The sequence below is a fragment of the Macaca nemestrina genome, chromosome 14, assembly GCF_043159975.1.
Source record: "Macaca nemestrina isolate mMacNem1 chromosome 14, mMacNem.hap1, whole genome shotgun sequence".
NCBI lineage: Eukaryota > Metazoa > Chordata > Mammalia > Primates > Cercopithecidae > Macaca > Macaca nemestrina.
In genome coordinates, this window is record NC_092138.1 from 65,079,545 (window position 1) to 65,100,310 (window position 20,766).

Here is a 20,766-nt window from a genome sequence, read left to right on the forward strand (position 1 = left end):
CCCTGAGAGTGAGGGAGCGCCCGGGAATCCTGCTGGTCGGCGAGGCCTTGGTGCGGAGCCCCCAAGTGCTCACCGGGGTGGGTTTGGGACCTGGCGGTCCCGAGCGCCCGGGTGGGGGGTGGGGGAAGGCAGCCGGCGCCGGAGGGTGGGGCCGGGAGGGAGGAGGAGGGGCAGCGGGGGAGGGGCGGGGGCGGGCGGCCTGCCCGGGGGAGTCGCACTCGGCCGCCGGCGCAGCGAGCGGAGACGGGCCGGGCCGAGGCGACCTGACCCGGACGAGCGGCGCGCGCGGGGCCCAGGCGGGGGGCGGGAGGAAGCGCCGGGCAGGGCCGGCCACCGGGGCCCAGGAGAAGCGGAGCAGAGAGGAGCGGGGACACGGGCGGGGCCGCCGTAGCTCCGGATGGGACCAGCGCCCGGGCCCGTTAGTCCAAGCAGGAGCTTCGGAAGAAGTCTTCACAGGGAGATTTACCCCTGCCTTCCCCTGCCCTCCGGCCCAGGCCTCGCTTCGCTCCCCGCCTGCCCATGATCCCAGTCCGTCCTTCCGCGGCGCGGGCACCCTCCCACCTTACCCCCTTGGTCCTATGTGTCGCAGCGTCCTCCTGCCCTCCCGGCCCTTTCAGCTGTGAGGTTCCCCCAGGCCGTTTCTTTGAACCACCCGCCTCCCACCCCCACCCCATCCCAGTCCCAGATCCCCTTTTCCTTCTCAGCTTTGGATTCATCAGGCTACTTCACCTCGCACTGTCCCCATCCCGGCCGCAGGACCCCTCGGCGCCTCCCTCCCCCTGCCACCCCGCTCTCAGTCCTCAGTCCTTGCCTTAGGCTGGTAGCCCACTCCTTGCCCGCCCCCCGCCTTCCTCCCATCTCTCTATCCTCTCCCTGGCCCCCAGCACCTTTTGCATCCCAGCCTACCTAGCCTACTCCTCCTTCTCTTCCTGGCCTTCTTCCCCAGGCTCCAGGCTGGGGGGTGTTCGTGTCTCCCCTGTAGGCCAGAGCAGCCCCAAGTTCTGGGGGCGGTGGGGCTGCTGCTTTATCCCCATGGCGCTGCCATCACTCCTGCTGTTGGTGGCAGCCCTGGCAGGTGGGGTGCGTCCTCCCGGGGCGCGGAACTTGACGCTGGCGGTGGTGCTGCCAGAACACAACCTGAGCTATGCCTGGGCCTGGCCACGGGTGGGACCCGCTGTGGCACTAGCTGTGGAGGCGCTGGGCCGGGCACTGCCCGTGGACCTGCGGTTTGTCAGCTCCGAACTGGAAGGCGCCTGCTCTGAGTACCTGGCACCACTGAGCGCTGTGGACCTCAAGCTGTACCATGACCCCGACCTGCTGTTAGGCCCTGGTTGCGTGTACCCTGCTGCCTCTGTGGCCCGCTTTGCCTCCCATTGGCGCCTTCCCTTGCTGACTGCGGGTGCTGTGGCCTCTGGTTTTTCGGCTAAGAATGACCATTATCGTACCCTGGTTCGCACTGGCCCCTCTGCTCCCAAGCTGGGTGAGTTTGTGGTGACACTGCACGGGCACTTCAATTGGACTGCCCGTGCTGCCTTGCTGTACCTGGATGCTCGCACAGATGACCGGCCTCACTACTTCACCATCGAGGGCGTCTTTGAGGCCCTGCAGGGCAGCAACCTCAGTGTGCAGCACCAGGTGTATGCCCGAGAGCCAGGGGGCCCTGAGCAGGCCACCCACTTCATCCGGGCCAACGGGCGCAGTGAGTGTGGCCCGGGCTATTTTAGGGTCAGGGGAGGAGGGTCGCTGTGTCCTTAAAGCTCAGCACTGGGGAACTGTAGATGGAGATAAGCATTGAGCAGCTGTATGTGGTGGTTGGGATCAAGAAGCACACATGGACAGAGCACCTGTGAGAGGGCCAAGGCTTCATGATGGGAGCTCGTGAACACCCTAAGCAGATGCAAACAAGGCAAAAGAGAGCATGAGGGGTGAAGCTTGTATCAAGGTGGAATGTGAAAATGAGGGGATATTAAGTTTCAGGAGCAATGTGTGCGCCCTAGAGTAGTGAATGTGATTGATGGCCACTCTGAAATGTGCCCTGTCTGTGATCAGAGCTACCACCCAGACTGGGCGCCAAGACCCCTTGGTGGTGTAAAAATAATGAGGGCTCCATGAACGGGCTCAAGGCTCAGCAGATTTGGGAAAGACAGGTAAAGCTCATACTGAGAAATCTGTGCTGTCAGTGCCTTTGAGCCCAGGGAAGGGCAGGGAAGAGTCAGGGAGTGAGGCAGGTTGGGTGGGGAGCAGCAAGGGAAGCTCTGGGAAAGGGAGGGGCTTGAGAGTGACAGCTCCCTTCCTCTGGGGTCTGGACAGGCTCTGACTTCTGCCAGATGGTCCATATGGTCCCAGGGTACTTATGGTGGACTCCAAGGGGTACAGGCTGTGGAGCATCTGCTTTGGGGTTGATAGGTTAGGGCACTCTCTTTCTTGCTGAAGAGGGACATCCCAGTGATTCAGAGAGGGGGCTGTGTGGGGGACCTGGATACTTTCTCAGGGTGCTCCTCTGTCATGTACCTGCTCCCAGTTGTGTATATCTGCGGCCCTCTGGAGATGCTGCATGAGATCCTGCTTCAGGCCCAGAGGGAGAATCTGACCAATGGGGATTATGTCTTCTTTTACCTGGATGTCTTTGGGGAGAGTCTCCGTGCAGGCCCCACACGTGCTACAGGCCGGCCCTGGCAGGACAATCGCACCCGGGAACAGGCCCAGGCCCTCAGAGAGGCCTTTCAGGTATCATTTGAGCCAAATCTGAAGGAGGAGGGGGAAGAGGTGCTTCGTTGGAAATTCCCTATCTCTCACAAGACCCCACAGAAACCCTACGAACCAGGGAGGAATTGTGAGCCACAGGAGTAAAATGAACAGAGGCGTTCTGAGTCTAGTGTCACCCTTTCTTACTTCTCTACTTTTGTGACCCTTAGTGTGCTTGCTGCCAAGACTGACTTTGGCTGCCTCCAAAATCCTAAAACACTGACTTTCCTAAGTGCCAGTAGTAGGCTATATTGTGGGGGAGAAAAGTTCAGGAAAAGATTTGATCCTAACCCTTGGGTGGGCTTCCACTCTTTATGGAGAGGTGAGGCATCGTTCTGGTACAGTTAGACAAAGTTTGAGAAAGGGTATGATTATGTGTCCTGGAACAGACACTAAGAACTTTAGTGGCTCAGAGGAGGAAGAGTCAATGTGGGCTGTGTTTAGGGAAAACTTTTATACAGAAAGTGAGACCCTATTGTGACTTTAATGATAGATGTCATATTCATAGTTAGAGTGGGAGAGGAGATCCAGGCATCCTGAGCAAAGAGAAAAAGATAGGAATGGGCGTGTTTGAGAGAGCAGGAAGATACTGACCTGACAAGAATGAGGGGTTCACTTAAAGAAGATACAGGAAATAAAGTTGCAAAGGTATAATCAGATTAAGGAGACCTCTAAGTCTTAATGCACTAGGACTTGAATTTGGGGTCCTTGACTTTTTGTGTGTGTGTGTGTGTGTGTGGAGATAAATATACAGTAGTGACAGAATTCAGGATTAGAAGAGAGGGAGACCTGGGGCAGTGAGACCAATTGTAACAGGTTAGAAGGGGGTGAGGTGATATGCTTGAACTAGTGTGATGATAGCAGGAATGGAAAGAAATGCATTTCAGATTTCAGAAAATTTGTGGGGAATGTTGGCATGACTCTGTTCATTTCACTCCTGCTCAAAACTTTCAGTGACTTGTGTTCTAGAGAATAAAATCCCGACTCCTTATTGTGACATTTAAGACCTTCTGCAGTCTGTTCTGAAACCACTTTTTCAGTTTTACCTCCTGGTACCCTCATGCTGAGAATTGCAAACCACCAGGCCTCTCTGAGTTCCCCCAACCCCAGGGCCTTCCTGCTCCTATGCCTTTATGTTCTTTTTCCTTTTGTCTGGAATGCTCTTCCTTCCCTCATATAAGTGTTTCCCATGTATTTATCCATATCCCTCCTTTTTACCAAGAAGGATGGGAGGTGGCTTATGGGATAACCTTAAGGTCCTTTAAACTCTGGGATTATTTGGTCCTAAGTAGCTGTGTATAAGGGCTGGACCTGGGTGGCCATTCTTCTCCAGTGAGTAAGGTTTTATGTGGCTGTGATTATATATTTGGTTGCGACTGACGAGTGTGTGTGTCTGACTGTGGATGACATAGCTGTTTACATGCCTGAGAATGAGTCTGTGATCGTCACACTTGAATATGGGCAGTGGCAGGACAGGTTTTGTTTATGCTATAATGTTTTCCTAAAACAATCTTCTCACCTTTGTCTGGGTAATGCTTCCATATTCTTTAAGATTCATACCAGTTATTTTCCCTTCTAGGAAATGATCCCAGAATCCCTAAGTGGGACTGAATTTCCTACTCTTTTGCTTAACTCCATCTATGATAGAACTAACCATATTATTCAGTCAGTGTTTGATTTATTTGAAGGCTGACTCATTTCATTAGTATTTACTGAGCACCTATCATGTCCAGTCACTGTGCTAGGTACTGGCATACAAGGGAGAGCATACCAGACTTAGCTCCTGCCTTTTTGGAGTTTACATTTGGTAGGATGGGCAGGCAGTAAACAAGTAAGAAAATAAATACAAATGTAGAAACATATTGTGATGTGTTACTAAAACATAAAGGGGAAAGGAATAGAGTGCTATGAAGAGAAGAACGAGGGGATTATACCTCAGCTGGTGTGGACTTCAGAAGATCTGTGGCCCTCTCAGATGGGAGCACTCCATAACCTTCCTGGTGATATCCTTTTTCTTTTTGAGTCAACTCCGTTGCCCAGGTTGGAGTTCAGTGGTGTGATCACAGCTGCTCACTGCAGTCTTGACCTTCCAGCCTGAAGCAATCCTCCCACCTCAGCCTCCCGAGTTGCTGGGACTACAGTCATATGCCACCACGCCCATCTAATTTTTTATTTTTTGTGGAGATGGGGTCTTGTCATATTGCCCAGGCTGGTCTCAAATTCCTGGGCTCAAATGATCTTCTTGCCTTGGCCTCTCAAAGTGCTGGGATTACAGGCGTGAGCCACTGCGCCTTGCTGGCTGTATTCTATTTGTGGAAGAAAAGCCTCGCTTTCTTCTGTGAGAATTATTGGCCAGCCAAGGGTCCCCAGCATTAAGGGTAGGGAGAGGAGGGATCTAGTCATCCAATAATCAGTTATATCAATTAACTCTCAGTTCTCCCCCTCACTGTGGGCATTATTCAGACAGAAATAAAGAGGGAGCCTTTGCTGCAACACAAGCGAAGGGAACTAGGCAGCCAGGAATATGCTGACAGGAAGGTCAAGGCTTTGGGTAGGTGGGGCTGAGGGGTGATGAGGTGCCCCGCCTCTCCCCCCCACCTTCCAGTGTGGAAGCAGGGGAGGGGCTGAGGGAAGTTGGGCAGTTAGCTCCAGCCAAGCAAGAGCCCTTCTCCCAGAGACACTGGCCCTCTGAGGTCCCAGACCAGGCCAGCCTGGAAAAGGTGGCAATAGAGGAAAGGAGGCCTTGACACAGATGCCCACAGCTTTTCCAGGAGGGTATCATGCTCAAGGAAAGGCCCTAGCTCATGCTGTATTGATACTGGCTACTGGGGAGAGAGCTCTGAAATCAAGTATGTTGATATGATTTTTCTGTCCCATTTAGAGCTAGCTGCTCCAGGGCAGGGATCATGCTCATCTTCATATTCCATATGTCTAGTATGTAGTAGGTGTTTAACACATATTTGCTGAATTGAATTAGGTGTGTGTTGGGGAGAGGGGGATAGGATGAGGGATTCATCTAGACAGGAGTAGAGCTGGCAAGTAATGTAAACTAGGTGATCAACCAGGATAGGGAAGAAAAGATTGAGTGGAACTAAATAAGCAATGACCAGGCTCTGAGGATCCAGAGGCCCAGGCTGGTCAATGGAGGGCTGCAGGGTTAGAAACCCAGGCATAGGTCATAACCTACATGACCAGCATGAGATTGGGTTACATGCAGGGAGCACCAGTGGCAAGAATGGAAGAAAGCACCAAACCAAGGGCTTGGAGATCACTCGTCTTGTCAGGCCACCGTTGACCACCCTCCTACCGTTGCCAGGGCAGGTCTCAGTGGGCGGGTCCGCAGGTAGAGGCAGGTGCCTCCTGATGGTGTACATTTCCTAGGTGTGTTGCTGGCACCCACCCACTACTGCACCCATTTGTGGTGGCCTTTGCTTGTTTTTTCCACCTGGGGTCCACTGTGAAATGAGACACAATTATCCTAAACAATCTAAACAATCTCAAGCCCCTGAGCAAGCCCAGAAACTGTTTGAGGTTGGGGTTTTTTGGTTTGTTTTTCATTTTTGTCTTTTGGTACTACAACTATAACTAGTAACCACAGCAAAAACAGTTCTAGCATAGCAGTTTAGGGGGACCATGGGGTCAAAACTATTTAAAAATAATACTAAGATCTTATCTGCCTGTCATGCTTGTTCTTTTGTGATTGTGTAGTGAAGTTTTCCAGAAGTTACATGGCATGATGATGTCATCACTTGGACAGCTATAGAAGGTGTACTTGTGTGTTCTTGCATTTTCAAAATTTATCAGTTTTAATTTCTAAGATGGTCAATACTGATATAGTCCACATAAATAAACTTTATTTGGGGGTCCTTAATAATTTTTAAGAGTGCAAAGTGATTATGAGACCAAAAAGTTTGATAACTGCTAGCCTAGCAAACCAGCCAACCTAGAGAATTGTGTTAAAAATATGTTAAAAACTTTTCATCGGCCTTTATTGAAATATAAATTGTGTTGAACCTGATCTTTTCTCGCTCTTTTCCTGACTTTTTTTTTTTTTTTTTGATATGGACTCTCGCTGTCGCGCAGGCTGGAGTGCAGTGGCGCGATCTTGGGTCACTGCAAGCTCTGCCTCCCGGGTTCACACCATTCTTGTGCCTCAGTCTCCCAAGTAGCTGGGACTACAGGCGCCCGCCACCATGCCCAGCTAATTTTTTGTATTTTTAGTAGAGATGGGGTTTCACCGTGTTAGCCAGGATGATCTCGATCTCCTGACCTCGTGATCTGCCCACCTTGGCCTCCCAAAGTGCTGGGATTATAGACGTGAGGCACCGCGCCCTGCCTTTTCCTAACGTTTTATATTGCTTGTCAAAAATATTCTACCTCTTTCTTTAATTCTTGGAACAGGTGCTACTGAATGAACTGTTTCAACCCTTTCCTCAGTTCCCTTGTCTTTTTTTTTTTTTTTTTCGCTCTTGTTGCCCAGGCTGGAGTGTAACGGCATGATCTCGGCTCACCACAACCTCCGCCCCCCAGGTTCAAGTGATTCTCCTGCCTCAACCTCCCGAGTAACTGGGATTACAGGCATGTGCCACCACTCCCGGCTAATTTTTGTATTTTTAGTAGAGACGGAGTTTCTCCATGTTGGTCAGGCTGGTCTCGAACTCCCGACCTCAGGTGATCCGCCCGCCTCAGCCTCCCAAAGTGCTGGGATTACAGGCGTGAGCCACTGTGCCCGGCCTCCCTTGTCTTTTTAAAAAATTTCTACCTGAGACTGGGAGAATATTAGAAGTGTGTAATCAGGGAGCCAAATGCTCTAGTAAGAATAATGATATCTTGAGGCAAGCTGCAGTCTAATGTAATGAATGCATATTAGAAATAGACTTTATTATTTCCTATCTGAAATGAATTGATACATAATAGGCCATATGTGATGTGTCTAGTGCAGCGTACCTCTATGGTCCATGTGTACTTTCTACGACAAGAATAAACAAAACTGGGATAAATGACCAGATTTTAAATTATCATTTCACAAAGTCACGTTTCACAAAATATATTGAACTGAAGTCTTTCCTTGAAGTTGTGATGCCAGTTTCCTGTTGGAGCAGAGGTTGGTCTCAGTGACTATGTGGCCTGAGGCAGGGCCTGAGGCTGGGAGGTCCAGCAGCTCAGGCAGGAGAAACGTGTGAGACTAATGGGAGCCAAGCAGGCACTTCGGTGAGAGACAGAGATGCTGACTCATGCTCCAGTGAGATGTGTGCATGGCTGAGATCACGTGTCATTTGCTTACCTGTGAAATGTGTGTGGGCATGTGACTGTGACACATCTGTTACTCAGTGAGCAGGACAGTGCTGTTTGTGGTAGGTGTTCCACACATGTTAAATGGATGAGCACACAGCTCTTCACAGGTGGAATAACTGTCTCAAAGGATCTCCCTCAGTTGTCATAGGGCCTGAAATCTCTCTTAATTCACTGGGCAGAGACACTGTGTTCAAGTGGCCCAATGACAATGTCAGTATTTTACTGATGACATTAACAGTGATTAACACCTCAGAGAGGAGCTGTTGGTGGGTGTTGTCCTTAGTCATGAGCAGATACCCAGAAAACATGGGACAGAGGAGCAATGTGAGCTGTGGTGGCCTGGCGGGAACGTGGATGCTGGAAGGGAGCTCTGGAAGATGTTGGGCTGGGCTTTGGGGATGGGGTTGACTATTATTTGCCAGTTTCCACCTTCCCAGAACCAGTCCTATCTACCTTTCAGGAGGAGTGCCACTCCCTCTTCCCAGATGTATGAAACACAACACACACACACACACACACACACACACACACACACACACACACACACACACACACAGAGGTTAGTAGCCCTTTCAAAGCCTTCAGACACACCCGTGTATATTTTATATTGTGTATATTTTACCAAGTTTCCCTGTCCTGCATCTTCTCTTCCCCTAATGCCTATCTTGAATCCTGTTCACTCTTCCCCATATGCTGCTGGTACAGACTGTATTGGTGATCACATACCGAGAACCCCCAAATCCTGAGTATCAGGAATTCCAGAATCGTCTGCTGATAAGAGCCCGGGAAGACTTTGGTGTGGAGCTGGGCCCTTCCCTGGTAAGTAGATCTCTCCCTTCCTGAGAGTCAGACCAGGCTTTGGGGAAGGGCTTCTCTCCCAAACTCAGCATCAAGTCTTGGCTGTGGAGCAAGCCCAACTTTGGGGGGTATCCACTTCCATCCAGGATTTTTCCTTCTGCTCTAGGGAGTAGTTAGGAAGGGATGGCACTTTAGGAATGAGAGGAGGGAAGAAAGCAAACCAGTAGAGAGACTAGGTAGAAGGGAGACCCCAGAGAGTGGGCAAGGGGCCTTGCAGGACATTTGGAGAGTACTGCTGAAGTTGCCACCCCCAGATGAACCTCATCGCTGGCTGTTTCTATGATGGGATCCTGCTATATGCTGAAGTCCTGAACGAGACAATACAGGAAGGAGGCACCCGGGAGGATGGACTTCGAATTGTGGAGAAGATGCAGGGACGAAGATACCATGGTAATGAAGAGGGGTCGATGGGGGTCTGAGGGCTGACGTCAGGAATAGAGTGGGCTGAAGATGAAACAGATGTCAGGGTCACCACAGCTTTAGTGGGGGTTAGTGAATGTGGCAGAGGTGCCCACACCTCAAGATCAGGGAGGGGCAGACTCTGAGGGAGCCGTAGGCATGGGTGAGTGGGAGAGGAGCCCAGGGTAGAACTCACAGTAAGGACACTCTTTTCTATCTTAGGTGTAACTGGACTGGTTGTCATGGACAAGAACAATGACCGGGAGACTGACTTTGTCCTGTGGGCCATGGGAGACCTGGATTCTGGGGACTTTCAGGTGATGGGGGAGGAGGCAGGGAAGAGAGTGTGGCCTTGCAAAATTCAGCTTTCAAGGGTTCAGTGGGGGCAGAACCAAAAGTACTAGAGGAGGGACTTGTTTTATCTGCTGGTGCTGCATCCTGGCTGGGTGGTAGGCTGGGGAGAAAAGCAGCAAAACAGCTGGGGTCTGGGGAGGAGGCTGGTGGGAGTAGGCCTGTGGGCCCAGCTTTTTGCTTCCTTACAGCCTGCAGCCCACTACTCGGGAGCTGAGAAGCAGATTTGGTGGACGGGACGGCCTATTCCCTGGGTGAAGGGGGCTCCTCCCTCGGACAATCCCCCCTGTGCCTTTGACTTGGACGACCCATCCTGTGATAAAAGTGGGTGTGTGCAGGGACTGGGAGCAACCTTCCTCCCTTTGCTTTCCATTCGTGGTCTCCACCCTCACTGACCCTCCACTCTTAACTGTGCTTCTGCCTTTACGTCTGCATCCCTCCCTCATTTCTTCCTACTCCCAAGGAATCTGTCTATGCACCTATGCACCCCATTCTCCATTCTGCCAAGTCCACACACAGTCTTCCTCAGGGTCTCTATCTCCCCTTCAGCTCCACTTTCAACTCTGGCAATTGTGGCTCTGGGCACAGGAATCACCTTCATCATGTTTGGTGTTTCCAGCTTCCTAATTTTCCGGTGAGTTCTGTGTTTCCCGCTGACCTACTCCCTACCCCCACTGCCACACAGCCTCTGGCTGAAGCCAGGTGGTCACTATAATGTGGGATAGGGTAGCAGGTTTCTTAATTTGCTGGTTGTTTCTTAGATCCAACAGTGTCTTCCTCTCTAGCCTCTCTCTTTAGTTGTCTTTTAGCCTAGGTGTTTGTTCCACTTTTGGTTCTAGACTGGATATACTAACTAGTGTTTTTCAGTGGGGTTAAGATCAAAGGTGAATTTTCCATTGGTCTTCTTTTAGGAAAGAACTTTCACCCCCAATCTCTGTGTTTGTTAGTGAGCATAGGGCATGTGCCAGATATGCCGAGAATGCAGCCTCATCTTCCAGCCCTATCTCTTAGGTGTAACAGTTGCAGCTTCAGGAGCTGCAGGGAAGCCCCTGCAACCCCGCTGTTGGCTTGGGGGTGGCAGGATTTGGCTTGCCAGTCAACTGAGGTGTGCAGTCCTTACAGAAAGCTGATGCTGGAGAAGGAGCTGGCTAGCATGTTGTGGCGCATTCGCTGGGAAGAACTGCAGTTTGGCAACTCAGAGCGTTATCACAAAGGTGCAGGCAGTCGACTCACACTGTCGCTGGTGAGCCCTTGTCTCAGCTGTCCCTCTGCCTCCCTCTGAGTTCCTGTCCCTTCTTACCCTGGATCTCTCCCAGCACATTGGCTTGTAATGATAGCCCCTGCACTACCACCATCATCTAATGTTCCTTTCATCCTTCCGCCTCCATGTTGCCCTTGGCCCCAGCGGGGATCCAGTTACGGCTCGCTCATGACAGCCCATGGGAAATACCAGATCTTTGCCAACACCGGTCACTTCAAGGTGAACAGTCATCTGCTTGTTCTGGTCCCCACCATTTCATCCTTTCTCATCCCCATCTGCCACCTCTGCCCCTGCACCTCTGCCCCTCATACCCCCCTCTCTGTGCCCAGCTGAGCTCCTGGATGCTTCCACTGCTCTCTAGCATTTCCTTGCACCCAGAACTTCCGATATTCATTTTCCTTTCCCCTTTCACTCCCACCATCAGGGAAATGTTGTCGCCATCAAACACGTGAATAAGAAGCGCATTGAGCTAACCCGGCAGGTTCTGTTCGAACTCAAACATGTATGTAACGGAGGATGGGTTGAGGGTGAGGGGTAAACAGGGATGGGGAAGAGGAGTGGGGAAAACTACGAAATAGTAAAATTGGCTGGACGGGCAAGGGGTTGATTTATAAATGATTTTAAAATTGTAGATACAACTAAGAGAAAGGTCCTCGTATGTAGTGGTAAGTTTCTGTATCTAATTTTTAACTCTTCCAATGTTCTTATCCTTCCCATTGTTTTTTTCTGCCAGATGAGAGATGTTCAGTTCAACCACCTCACTCGCTTCATTGGCGCCTGCATAGACCCTCCTAACATTTGCATTGTCACTGAATATTGTCCTCGTGGGAGTTTACAGGTGAGAGATAGGTGTAGGAGATTATGGCAGGGGTGGGGAGGATAGACCCAAAATTATACTGACTCTATGTCAGGTGATAGCTAGTGGGACCAGGACAGACAATCTATTCCATGTCACTTACCAGGATATTCTAGAAAATGACAGCATCAACTTGGACTGGATGTTTCGTTATTCACTCATTAATGACCTTGTTAAGGTGAGTCTTCCCCACTCCTTAAAAGTTCATCCACTTTTAAATCACTTCCACTGTTCTTTGATTGTGGTTTTTCTCCTTCTAGTCCTCTGAAAGTCCTGTTCTCTCATCTCCCCTTATTCCCATGGGGGGGGGGTAATAATGGGTAAATAAGGAGTCTGGGACTCATAACTGGGAGAGTGAGTTTTACCTGCCACAAGGAGTCCTGTCCCTGTAGAGAGTTTCTGTCTTTCTGTCTTAAATATCTCAGGTCTCTTTCCATCATCTCTTTTACCTCGAAGAGCTCATAAAATGAGTGGGGTCTCTGAACATATTTATCTCCTATATTTCCTCTCATTATTTTACTCTCTGACCAATATTTGGGCATGTCTGCCCTTTTGTTCAGAAAACTGAAATTTTAAAAAGGAACTTTTACTAGTAGAACTAAGAGAAACCAAGGAAGAGTGTATTAAAAACCTTTGGTACTCTTCTGTTATACTAGGTTTCAGCTATATTCAAATGACTCAGAGGCTCATGGATTTGTGGAACATAAAATAGAATCTTGCATGAGTTGGACAGGTTTTCTGAAATAAGTCTCATAGCCAGTGAGCATCCCAGTGGATCACCCCATGCTGTATTTGAAGCTAGCTTTGGTTTTCTGCTAACTTCTCATGAAATTATTTAAAAAGTATTTTTTTGTGTGTGAAAATTTGCTATCAAGTGAGAGATAAAATATTAGTAAAGCCAATGTCATGCTCAACTAGAGGAGTGATGATAAATATAAGAAAAACATGACTCTTGAGAGAATAGTGATTTGGTGGAAAAGTGATTTACAACAAAGCCAGAAGCCTAATCCTGTGATTTTTGAAGGCATCCTTTGCACAGTTTCCACACAAGTAAATTCACAACTTCAGAGATTCCCAAAAGTTTTGTTGATACCAAAAGAAATAAAAAGGAAGAGTTCATAGAGATTAGAGATTAGACATTAGAGTTATGAATTAAGTCCAGAGCTAAACATTTAGACAAAAATGTTTTTCATTAGCATATTGAACCTTGTATCCTCTTTCTGTCTCACCTGAACTGACTTGGGTGGCTCCTAGGGTTTCATTTTTGGGGAGCATCATTAAGACTTTTTTTTTTTTTTTTTTTTCCTGAGACTGGGTCTTATTCTGTTGCCCAGGCTACAGTGTAGTGGCTAGATCACTGCTCACTGCAGCCTTGACCTCCTGGGCTCAAGTGATTCTCCCACCTTAGCCTCCTGAGTAGCTGGAAACACAGCGTGTGCTGCCGTGCCCAGCTCAGTTTTGTATTTTTGGTAGAGATGGGGTTTCACCATGTTGCCCAGGCTCGTCTTGAACTGCTGGGCTCAAGCAATCTGCCAGCCTTGGCCTCCCAAAGTGCTGGGATTACAGGCATGAGCCACTGAGCCTGGCCTTTAAGGCCGTCTTTCAGCTCTTCAGAGGCAAATGTTCTTCCCTCTGTGGACCCACGGAGCCAGCAGTTTTAGACTTCTGCACTGGCTTAGCAGATTTTGTCCATTTTCCAGGTTTTTCTGATTTATGATGTTCTGTACTTTCTCTCTGATCCAGCATTCCCTCTAGTAGATCTTATTCCTCCTCTACCCGGACTTGCCCACCTACACATGGTTATGCATTAAAGTTTACAACTGGTCTTCCTTGGTATATCCAGCTACTCTTGATACCTGGGTCTCAAGTCATGTCTTTCTAATTAGTAGCCAGGTATCTGAGGCCACCATGGGTGTCATATCATTTTGGTCTTCACCCAAGTTCTGTTCTCTTCACTAATCAAGATTGACTGCCCTTTCCAGGGTAGTCACTGGTAGCTCCACTTATCCATCTTTTTAAGCATTTTCCCTGTCCCTGGTGGCTGGGTGCCTGTGTCCTGCTTATGATACCAGGAAGAGATGACTCTTCTGTTCTTCCTGCTTCCTTGGTGATAAAGGAAGCTGCAAAGGATGCCTTCCAAAATCAGCTTATTATTTTTGTGGACCTAAGATCTGTAGACAGCTAGCCAGCGCCCATCTCATGGAGAGAGGGTATTCTAAGCCAGATATGATCTAGTCCCATGACTTGATCTGTACCTTGCAGGGCATGGCCTTTCTCCACAACAGCATTATTTCATCGCATGGGAGTCTCAAGTCCTCCAACTGTGTGGTGGATAGTCGTTTTGTGCTCAAAATCACAGACTATGGCCTGGCCAGCTTCCGATCAACTGCTGAACCTGATGACAGCCATGCCCTCTATGCCAGTGAGGCCCACCCCCACAACCCACTTTATATATTGCTGCTCTTTCCACCTAGGGATGGTGGGAGAGGGAGGTGGAGTGACAGTAATATAGGGATGAGCCCAGGTGGGCTTGGGGGTACCCCATTTTGGGGGACCTGGCCAGCCTGTTTCCTCTTTTCAGAGAAGCTGTGGACTGCCCCAGAACTGCTCAGTGGGAACCCCTTGCCAACCACAGGCATGCAGAAGGCTGATGTCTATAGCTTTGGGATCATCCTGCAGGAGATAGCACTTCGCAGTGGTCCTTTCTACTTGGAGGGCCTGGACCTCAGCCCCAAAGGTAAGAGTCAATCCACTACCCACAGCCTCTTCTTCCTGGGGGAACTCAGTTCCTCATCCAAACCTTTGATCACCCTCAGAGATTGTCCAGAAGGTACGAAATGGTCAGCGGCCATATTTCCGACCAAGCATTGACCGGACCCAGCTGAATGAAGAGCTAGTTTTGCTGATGGAGCGATGTTGGGCTCAGGACCCAGCTGAGCGGCCAGACTTTGGACAGATTAAGGGCTTCATTCGACGCTTTAACAAGTGAGAGGGCATTATAGGGCAGGGGCTTCCCAGGGATAGAAGCCTCATTAGTCCTAGTGCATGAAGTGGGGCAGGTGGGACCAGAGGGTGGGTTGGATAGGAAGTCCTGGGAGTCTTCAGAATCTTAGAGCAAGTGCCATATCCTGGCCTCCCCACAGGGAGGGTGGCACCAGCATATTGGACAATCTCCTGCTGCGCATGGAACAGTATGCCAATAACCTGGAGAAGCTGGTGGAGGAACGCACACAGGCCTATCTGGAGGAAAAACGCAAGGCTGAGGCTTTGCTCTACCAAATTCTACCCCAGTGAGACTTTGTCCCCCTTCCTGAATTTTCCTTTGGGATTCTGCTCTGTTGGGCTCTGCCTCATCAGGCACCTGCAAACTTGCCTCCCGACCCTCAGAACGCTGCTGGCCACAGGGAGTCCCCCTGGCTATAGATTTTTTGCTGTCATTCTGTCTTTGCATCAGCTGTGCTGCCTTCTTACTGGCTTCCCATCCCTTCTTACAACACTGCTCTACCATGCCCTTGCTTCAGCAAGTGTATGTAAAACAGTCCCAACTTGAGACAGCTCCCATGCACAGGAATCTCCTCAAAAGCCCCTGCCACTTGTGCGCCTTACCTTGCATTTGACTGTAATGTCTTCCCAGCCACTTTCCTCCCTCCCACTTGCAAAGCCCAGCTTTCTTGTTTCAGCTCATATCTGCTGCAGCCACATGCACCTTCCCTCTCTCTTCTGCTCCTACTCTCTTGGAGTTTGGCTCACACAGCACCCTTGCTTCCTAGTTCAGTGGCAGAGCAGTTAAAACGGGGAGAGACTGTACAGGCTGAGGCCTTTGACAGTGTTACCATCTACTTCAGTGACATTGTTGGCTTCACAGCATTGTCAGCAGAGAGCACCCCCATGCAGGTGAGAGCCATGGGTGAGAGGTAGTGGGTGGGGTCGGGTGGGTAGGGACCTGGGGAAGCCTCATTGATAACAGGGAAGATGAGTTTGTTCTAGAGTTCCCACATCTTGTGATGGCTCGTGGGTTAAGAATTCTTAGAAAGTTGGGTACAAGTTTCAGGGCCTCTGCTTTTCTATCCCTTTTAGGTAGTGACACTTCTTAATGACCTGTATACCTGCTTTGATGCCATAATTGACAACTTTGATGTCTACAAGGTGAGAGCTGGGGTGGCTCTTCAATAGAAGACTCTTTAATAGAGACCCCCTTTGAAAGCCAGTCTCCCTGAACCCCACACACCTTACCCACCCCATGATCAGCTTTCCCTCCAGGGGTCCCAGCATCCTGGTGCTGGAGTGTACTTTGTAAACAGATGTAGCTCCAGCACTGTCATTGTACACTCCAGTCGAATTTCTTGTGAATCCTTTGGCTTCCCTAATTAGAACCATCATGAGATTTAGCTCCTATCTCCCTGGAGTATAAATGCAGCCAATCCAACATTTCTCTCCAGTCCTCTCCAGACATGGAAGAATCATATAGGATGTGGGTCCAGACTGATTTAGTGGGGTGAGGGAAAATATATTTTAAAAAGTAAAACTTTTTGTTGAAGTCATTGAGTTGGATTTATTGTCTTTGGGAGTAAAAATCATCTGAATTTGAATATTGGCTTGTTACTATGTGGCCTTATAGGTAAGTAACAGAATCATCCTGAGCCTCAGTTGTTTTATCTGTAAGATGGGAATAATAGATTTGTTGTATAGAAAGTGCCTAACATTGTTTGGCATGTGGCAGAACAATGACATTCATTCTCTTACATACCTTTGGTACAATTACCAGCATCAAATGCCTGCTTTCTTCCTGACAGTTTGGGCTGTCTGGTCATTTCATTGGGCCTGCTTTACCTCCTTACCAGCCTCTGTCCTCTTGAGTTTAGCCTGTTGTCTTGCTTCCCATTTCCTGATGGCAGAGCCTATTTGTCCATGTCCTGCTGCAGACAGGGTGTTCATTCATTCAGCAAATGTGTACTGAGTATTCACCAGGTGCTGGGTGGAGAAAGAGGACTTAAAGACTCCCTTGACATCTCGTCTCCCCTAGACTCTCAGGACCATGGCACTTATTTTCTAGTCAATATTCTGGCCTCCAGGATGTCAGGATGATGTCCAGCTTGTCTCCCTCTACTCTTTCCCATCCCCATGGATACAAATAGAGGTGACCTTTTAATCCCCCTCTCAATCAGGTGGAGACGATTGGGGATGCTTACATGGTGGTATCTGGCCTCCCAGGCCGAAATGGTCAACGGCATGCACCAGAAATTGCTCGTATGGCCCTAGCATTACTAGATGCAGTTTCTTCCTTTCGCATCCGCCACCGACCCCATGACCAGCTGAGGCTACGCATAGGGGTCCATACTGGTAAGGCTGAGTCTCACTCCAGCCCTAATCTCCACCTTTCCCAGACTCTCCCAACCTGTTTCTTCTCATAGGGCCAGTCTGTGCTGGGGTTGTTGGCCTGAAGATGCCCCGTTATTGTCTTTTTGGAGACACAGTGAACACTGCTTCTCGAATGGAGTCTAATGGTCAAGGTAAGACACTAGCCCTCAACCCCACTGTTGGCCTCAATTTATCTTGCCCTTTTCTTCTTTTCATAGTTCCTCCAATCTCTTAATCTGAGAGACCACCGTTCCTTAGTGTTGCATCCTTGGGCATATTTTGGTTCTAATAGATATGCATTGGGAGGTCTGGGAGCTTCCCTGGAATGGTTGGTCGGGCACGGTGCTATACAGTATCACCAATTCTTTGCCTTTTCTTTGATTCCTTTTTCCATCATCCTCCCTATCCCACCCACCCCAGCGCTGAAGATCCATGTCTCCTCTACCACCAAGGATGCCCTAGATGAGCTAGGATGCTTCCAGCTAGAGCTACGGGGGGATGTGGAAATGAAGGTGACAGCAGGCCATGGGGAGGGAGGCATGGGAAAGGGGGGTGAAAGTGATTATGGGAATCATGGGGAAAGAGAGGGAGACAAAGGGACTAACGCTGAAGCATCTGAATCCTGTCCACTCTCCCACTTCCAGGGAAAAGGAAAGATGCGAACATACTGGCTCTTAGGAGAGCGGAAAGGACCTCCTGGACTCCTGTAAACCCCCATTCTTCCCAAGTCAGACAGTCTCCTGCTGCTGGTACCTGGGTGGGCAGTGGCCACCATGTCTGCCCACACCAGAAATGGACATTTTCATATGTAATGGAAAACAGCCACAAAAAACCTACCTTATATGGAAGTTGTAGCCCTCTGCAGCTCAGCCCTGTACATATACCTGTCCCTCTCTGGCTTGGTCCCCTTCCTCCCTACTTTCTGTAAATATCTGTATCTAAACCAGAATATTTTGGTCAAATATAAAACAATAATAAAAAAAGTTCTGATGTCATAGTGTGGGATGGGGCAATCCCAAGGAAAGGTTGTGGGGTATGCACGCAGTGACTCACAGAATCACTAAATTAGCAGTCTTGGGATGAGAGAGAACCCTTTATGTAAAGCCTCTTCAAGTACAGTGAGAATTAACTTCCTCCTGACCTCTCTAGTGCAGACAGAAATAGATTCCATATTCCATATCCCACTTCCCTCCTCACCCCTGACAGGAGTCATTCACCCCCTCCACCACCCAGCCTTCCTCTCTGACAGGGAAGGGAAGAGATTTCTCCCAGTTGGTGGGGGTAATTCTCAGGTTCATAGGGCAAAAGTTGCCCCAGAGACAAGGGTACTGGTGTTGAGAAGCTGCAGTTCTTCCGGAAAGGTGTATCCAATGTCCTGATGTTACTGACACCCTGGAGGAGTGCCAGGATGAGGATGGATCTCGCTTTCCCCAAGCCAGAACAAAACAACTCTGCCCTACCTTTCCTGCCCCGCTCTGCCCCCAATACCTAGTCACCCTCACACACCGGTAGCTGTGGTGCCCTCTGTATCCAGAAGGTCTCAGGCTGCTCCTGGCGGTAGTCGTGAGGCTGTGAGGGAGGGTACTGAGTAACTCCTGGCCTTCAGCCCTCTCTCTCAACCTCTGGGCCCGGTAATTGACCACAGCCTGTCAGAGCCCAGCTGTGCAAGTGGCAGGGGGTGGGGAGTGGGTTCTCACCTTTGCTGGGGCAGGAGTCCCTGATTGCACCAGCTCCATTCGGTAGTCATGGTGTGTCACAGACTCGACCTCAAAGAGCTTCCTTGTGGGTTCCTGTTCTGCCTGTACCTCTTTACTATGTAGCCCGAGAGGTGTCAAGGCCATTCTCACCCAATTTTTCTCCTCCCCCTCCCTCTTCCCTTTTACCCAATCCCTTACCGGATCTGATGCTGCAGAAGCATCTCCAGCATGGCTTCACGCTTCCCTGTGAGAGGGTGGGGGGTGGGCAGGGTGGGGTCTGGTTAAGAAGGAGGCCCAGAAGAAACTAACTTGAGAAAAGGAAGAAAGACCTTGGGGGTTCTGCCCTTATATCCATTGGACAATCCACAGCCCCACCAGAAATTCCTTCCTCTTTTTCCCTCTGACTATTGGACTCGTTCTGGCCTACACTCTTTCACATTTCACACCTCGAAGTGGCCAATAGACATTTCCTGGTGGCTGGTAGGAGTCTTTCTGGGTGGTGCTGCGGGGCATGGGTGACTTTAGTTGCATAGTCAGCAGTCCCCGGTGTCCGTGTCGGAAGAAAAAACTCTCAGAGCCATCCTGCATGCTTGGGACTTGATCCAGGTGGTTGGTGGCTCTCTGTGGATCCCAAGTTGAATGACTATAATATCCCTTCTGGTACCCACCCTTATGTGAACTACTGCCTCCCCTAAGAAACTGAGGGCAGCCTTCAAGAAAAGGGAGCAGGCCAAAACTTTAATACCTCTTCCTCCCAGTTGTAGAGGAGGCACTGGCCCCGTGGCAATGTTTCATAGTGAATCGTAGGCTTCCCTTTAATGTCTGGGGGTTTCCATAGTCCTCGGGTACCCGGTTCTAAAACTTGCAAAAATTCCCAAGGTGGTTGTTTCTGGGGCTCCCAGGGGCAGTGCTGACTCCCGGAGGTATAGTTAGGGACTCGATCTGCCCCCAGGTTTCTGAACCCTGGAGGAATAGAGGGGCTGAGCTCAGAGTCAGGGCCAGTGCCTGGACCAGGCCCAGAGGCAGGACCAGGATGAGAGCCAGAGCCATGACCAGGACCAGAGCCAGAGACAGGGACAGAGCCACAGCCAGGACCAGAGCCAGAGCCAGAGCCAGGGACAGAGCCATGACCAGGACCAGAGCCAGAGCCAGAGCCATGACCAGCATCTGAGCTGGAGCCAAGAACAGGCCCAGAGCTAGAGCCTGGAACAAGGTCAGAGTTAGAACTATGGTCGGTTGTAGTGCAAGGGTCCTGAGCAATACAGGAAACATAGCCGGGCTCAAAGCCAAGACTCCCATGGGCTATATTGTGGGTAAAGCTGGGTCCCGCACAGGGCTCCCCAAGAAGGCTGGGGTCAGAGGATGGCTCCATGAACTCAGAGCAGGGCGCTGGGGTCTTTGTAGATAATGCAGCTGCTTTGGTGGTGGTGAAGGCTGCGGTAGCTGCAGCAGCTGATGCAGCCGCTGCAGCTGCTGCGGTTGCAGCTGCCAGGGCCGACCTAGGACTGTCATCTGAAGAAGGAAACGGTTCCGAAGTGGGCCCCAGTCCTTCGGAGCTGGGCTGTATGTCTAAAGATCTGAAAGAAAGCAAACACGACAAGGCTGTCAAAAGCGCAGCAGAGGAAGTCCGCTGACCTTGCTCGTCCCCTTCTGCCTGCAGCCAGAGCTGCGGCTCTCACCGCGACCGCGATCCCTCGGTAGACTCGTTGGTCTCCATCTTCAGACTCCAGCTACCGGGTTGCCATAGAGACAGCAAACAACTCCTGGAGCCTGCGCAGAAGTAGAGCTAGGCGGACTTGCAGGTGGGGGTGGAGACAAGTCCTCTGCGGGGCGGAAGTCTTCAGCCTAGTGCTGTCAGGGAGGACCGCTTTCCGGTCCCGGCGGCAATCCGCCTCAGACTGGGTTTTAGGGTTCCGCTGGCTTAAGACCTCCCCCTCCACGCCCGA

At 50.2% G+C, this 20,766-nt stretch overlaps 2 protein-coding genes across 11 annotated transcripts; one reads left to right on the forward strand and one right to left on the reverse strand.

Annotated features, from left to right (window-relative positions):
• Positions 1-207: 207 nt before the first annotated feature.
• On the forward strand, positions 208-18,119 carry LOC105485740 (natriuretic peptide receptor 2). Of its 6 annotated transcripts, none has more exons than XM_011748194.3 (22): positions 208-1,699; positions 2,522-2,727; positions 8,746-8,859; positions 9,153-9,288; positions 9,520-9,614; positions 9,840-9,972; positions 10,198-10,282; positions 10,762-10,891; positions 11,054-11,128; positions 11,334-11,411; positions 11,643-11,747; positions 11,872-11,943; positions 14,028-14,187; positions 14,347-14,502; positions 14,582-14,750; positions 14,909-15,055; positions 15,536-15,659; positions 15,843-15,911; positions 16,931-17,105; positions 17,177-17,275; positions 17,544-17,635; positions 17,768-18,119. In XM_011748194.3, exons 1-22 carry the CDS (start codon positions 1,033-1,035, stop codon positions 17,831-17,833), a joined length of 3,153 nt encoding a protein of 1,050 aa, XP_011746496.1. In that variant the 5' UTR covers positions 208-1,032; the 3' UTR covers positions 17,834-18,119. The 6 variants fall into 6 exon arrangements, 5 of the variants coding, with proteins under 5 accessions (XP_011746496.1, XP_011746497.1, XP_011746498.1 ...); XM_011748195.3 differs by having other exon boundaries at positions 10,771-10,891; XM_011748199.3 differs by having other exon boundaries at positions 330-1,480; positions 17,768-18,073.
• Positions 18,120-18,203: 84 nt separating this feature from the next.
• On the reverse strand, positions 18,204-20,658 carry LOC105485739 (sperm associated antigen 8). 5 transcript variants are annotated; one of them, XM_011748191.3, is made up of 7 exons: positions 20,500-20,658; positions 19,566-20,397; positions 19,267-19,441; positions 19,019-19,064; positions 18,821-18,935; positions 18,630-18,674; positions 18,204-18,515 (listed from the first exon to the last, which is right to left on the reverse strand). In XM_011748191.3, exons 1-7 carry the CDS (start codon positions 20,535-20,537, stop codon positions 18,333-18,335), a joined length of 1,434 nt encoding a protein of 477 aa, XP_011746493.2. In that variant the 5' UTR covers positions 20,538-20,658; the 3' UTR covers positions 18,204-18,332. The 5 variants fall into 5 exon arrangements, with proteins under 5 accessions (XP_011746493.2, XP_011746492.2, XP_011746494.2 ...); XM_011748190.3 differs by having other exon boundaries at positions 18,630-18,692; XM_071077990.1 differs by having other exon boundaries at positions 18,380-18,515; positions 18,612-18,674.
• Between the last annotated feature and the right edge of the window lie 108 nt (positions 20,659-20,766).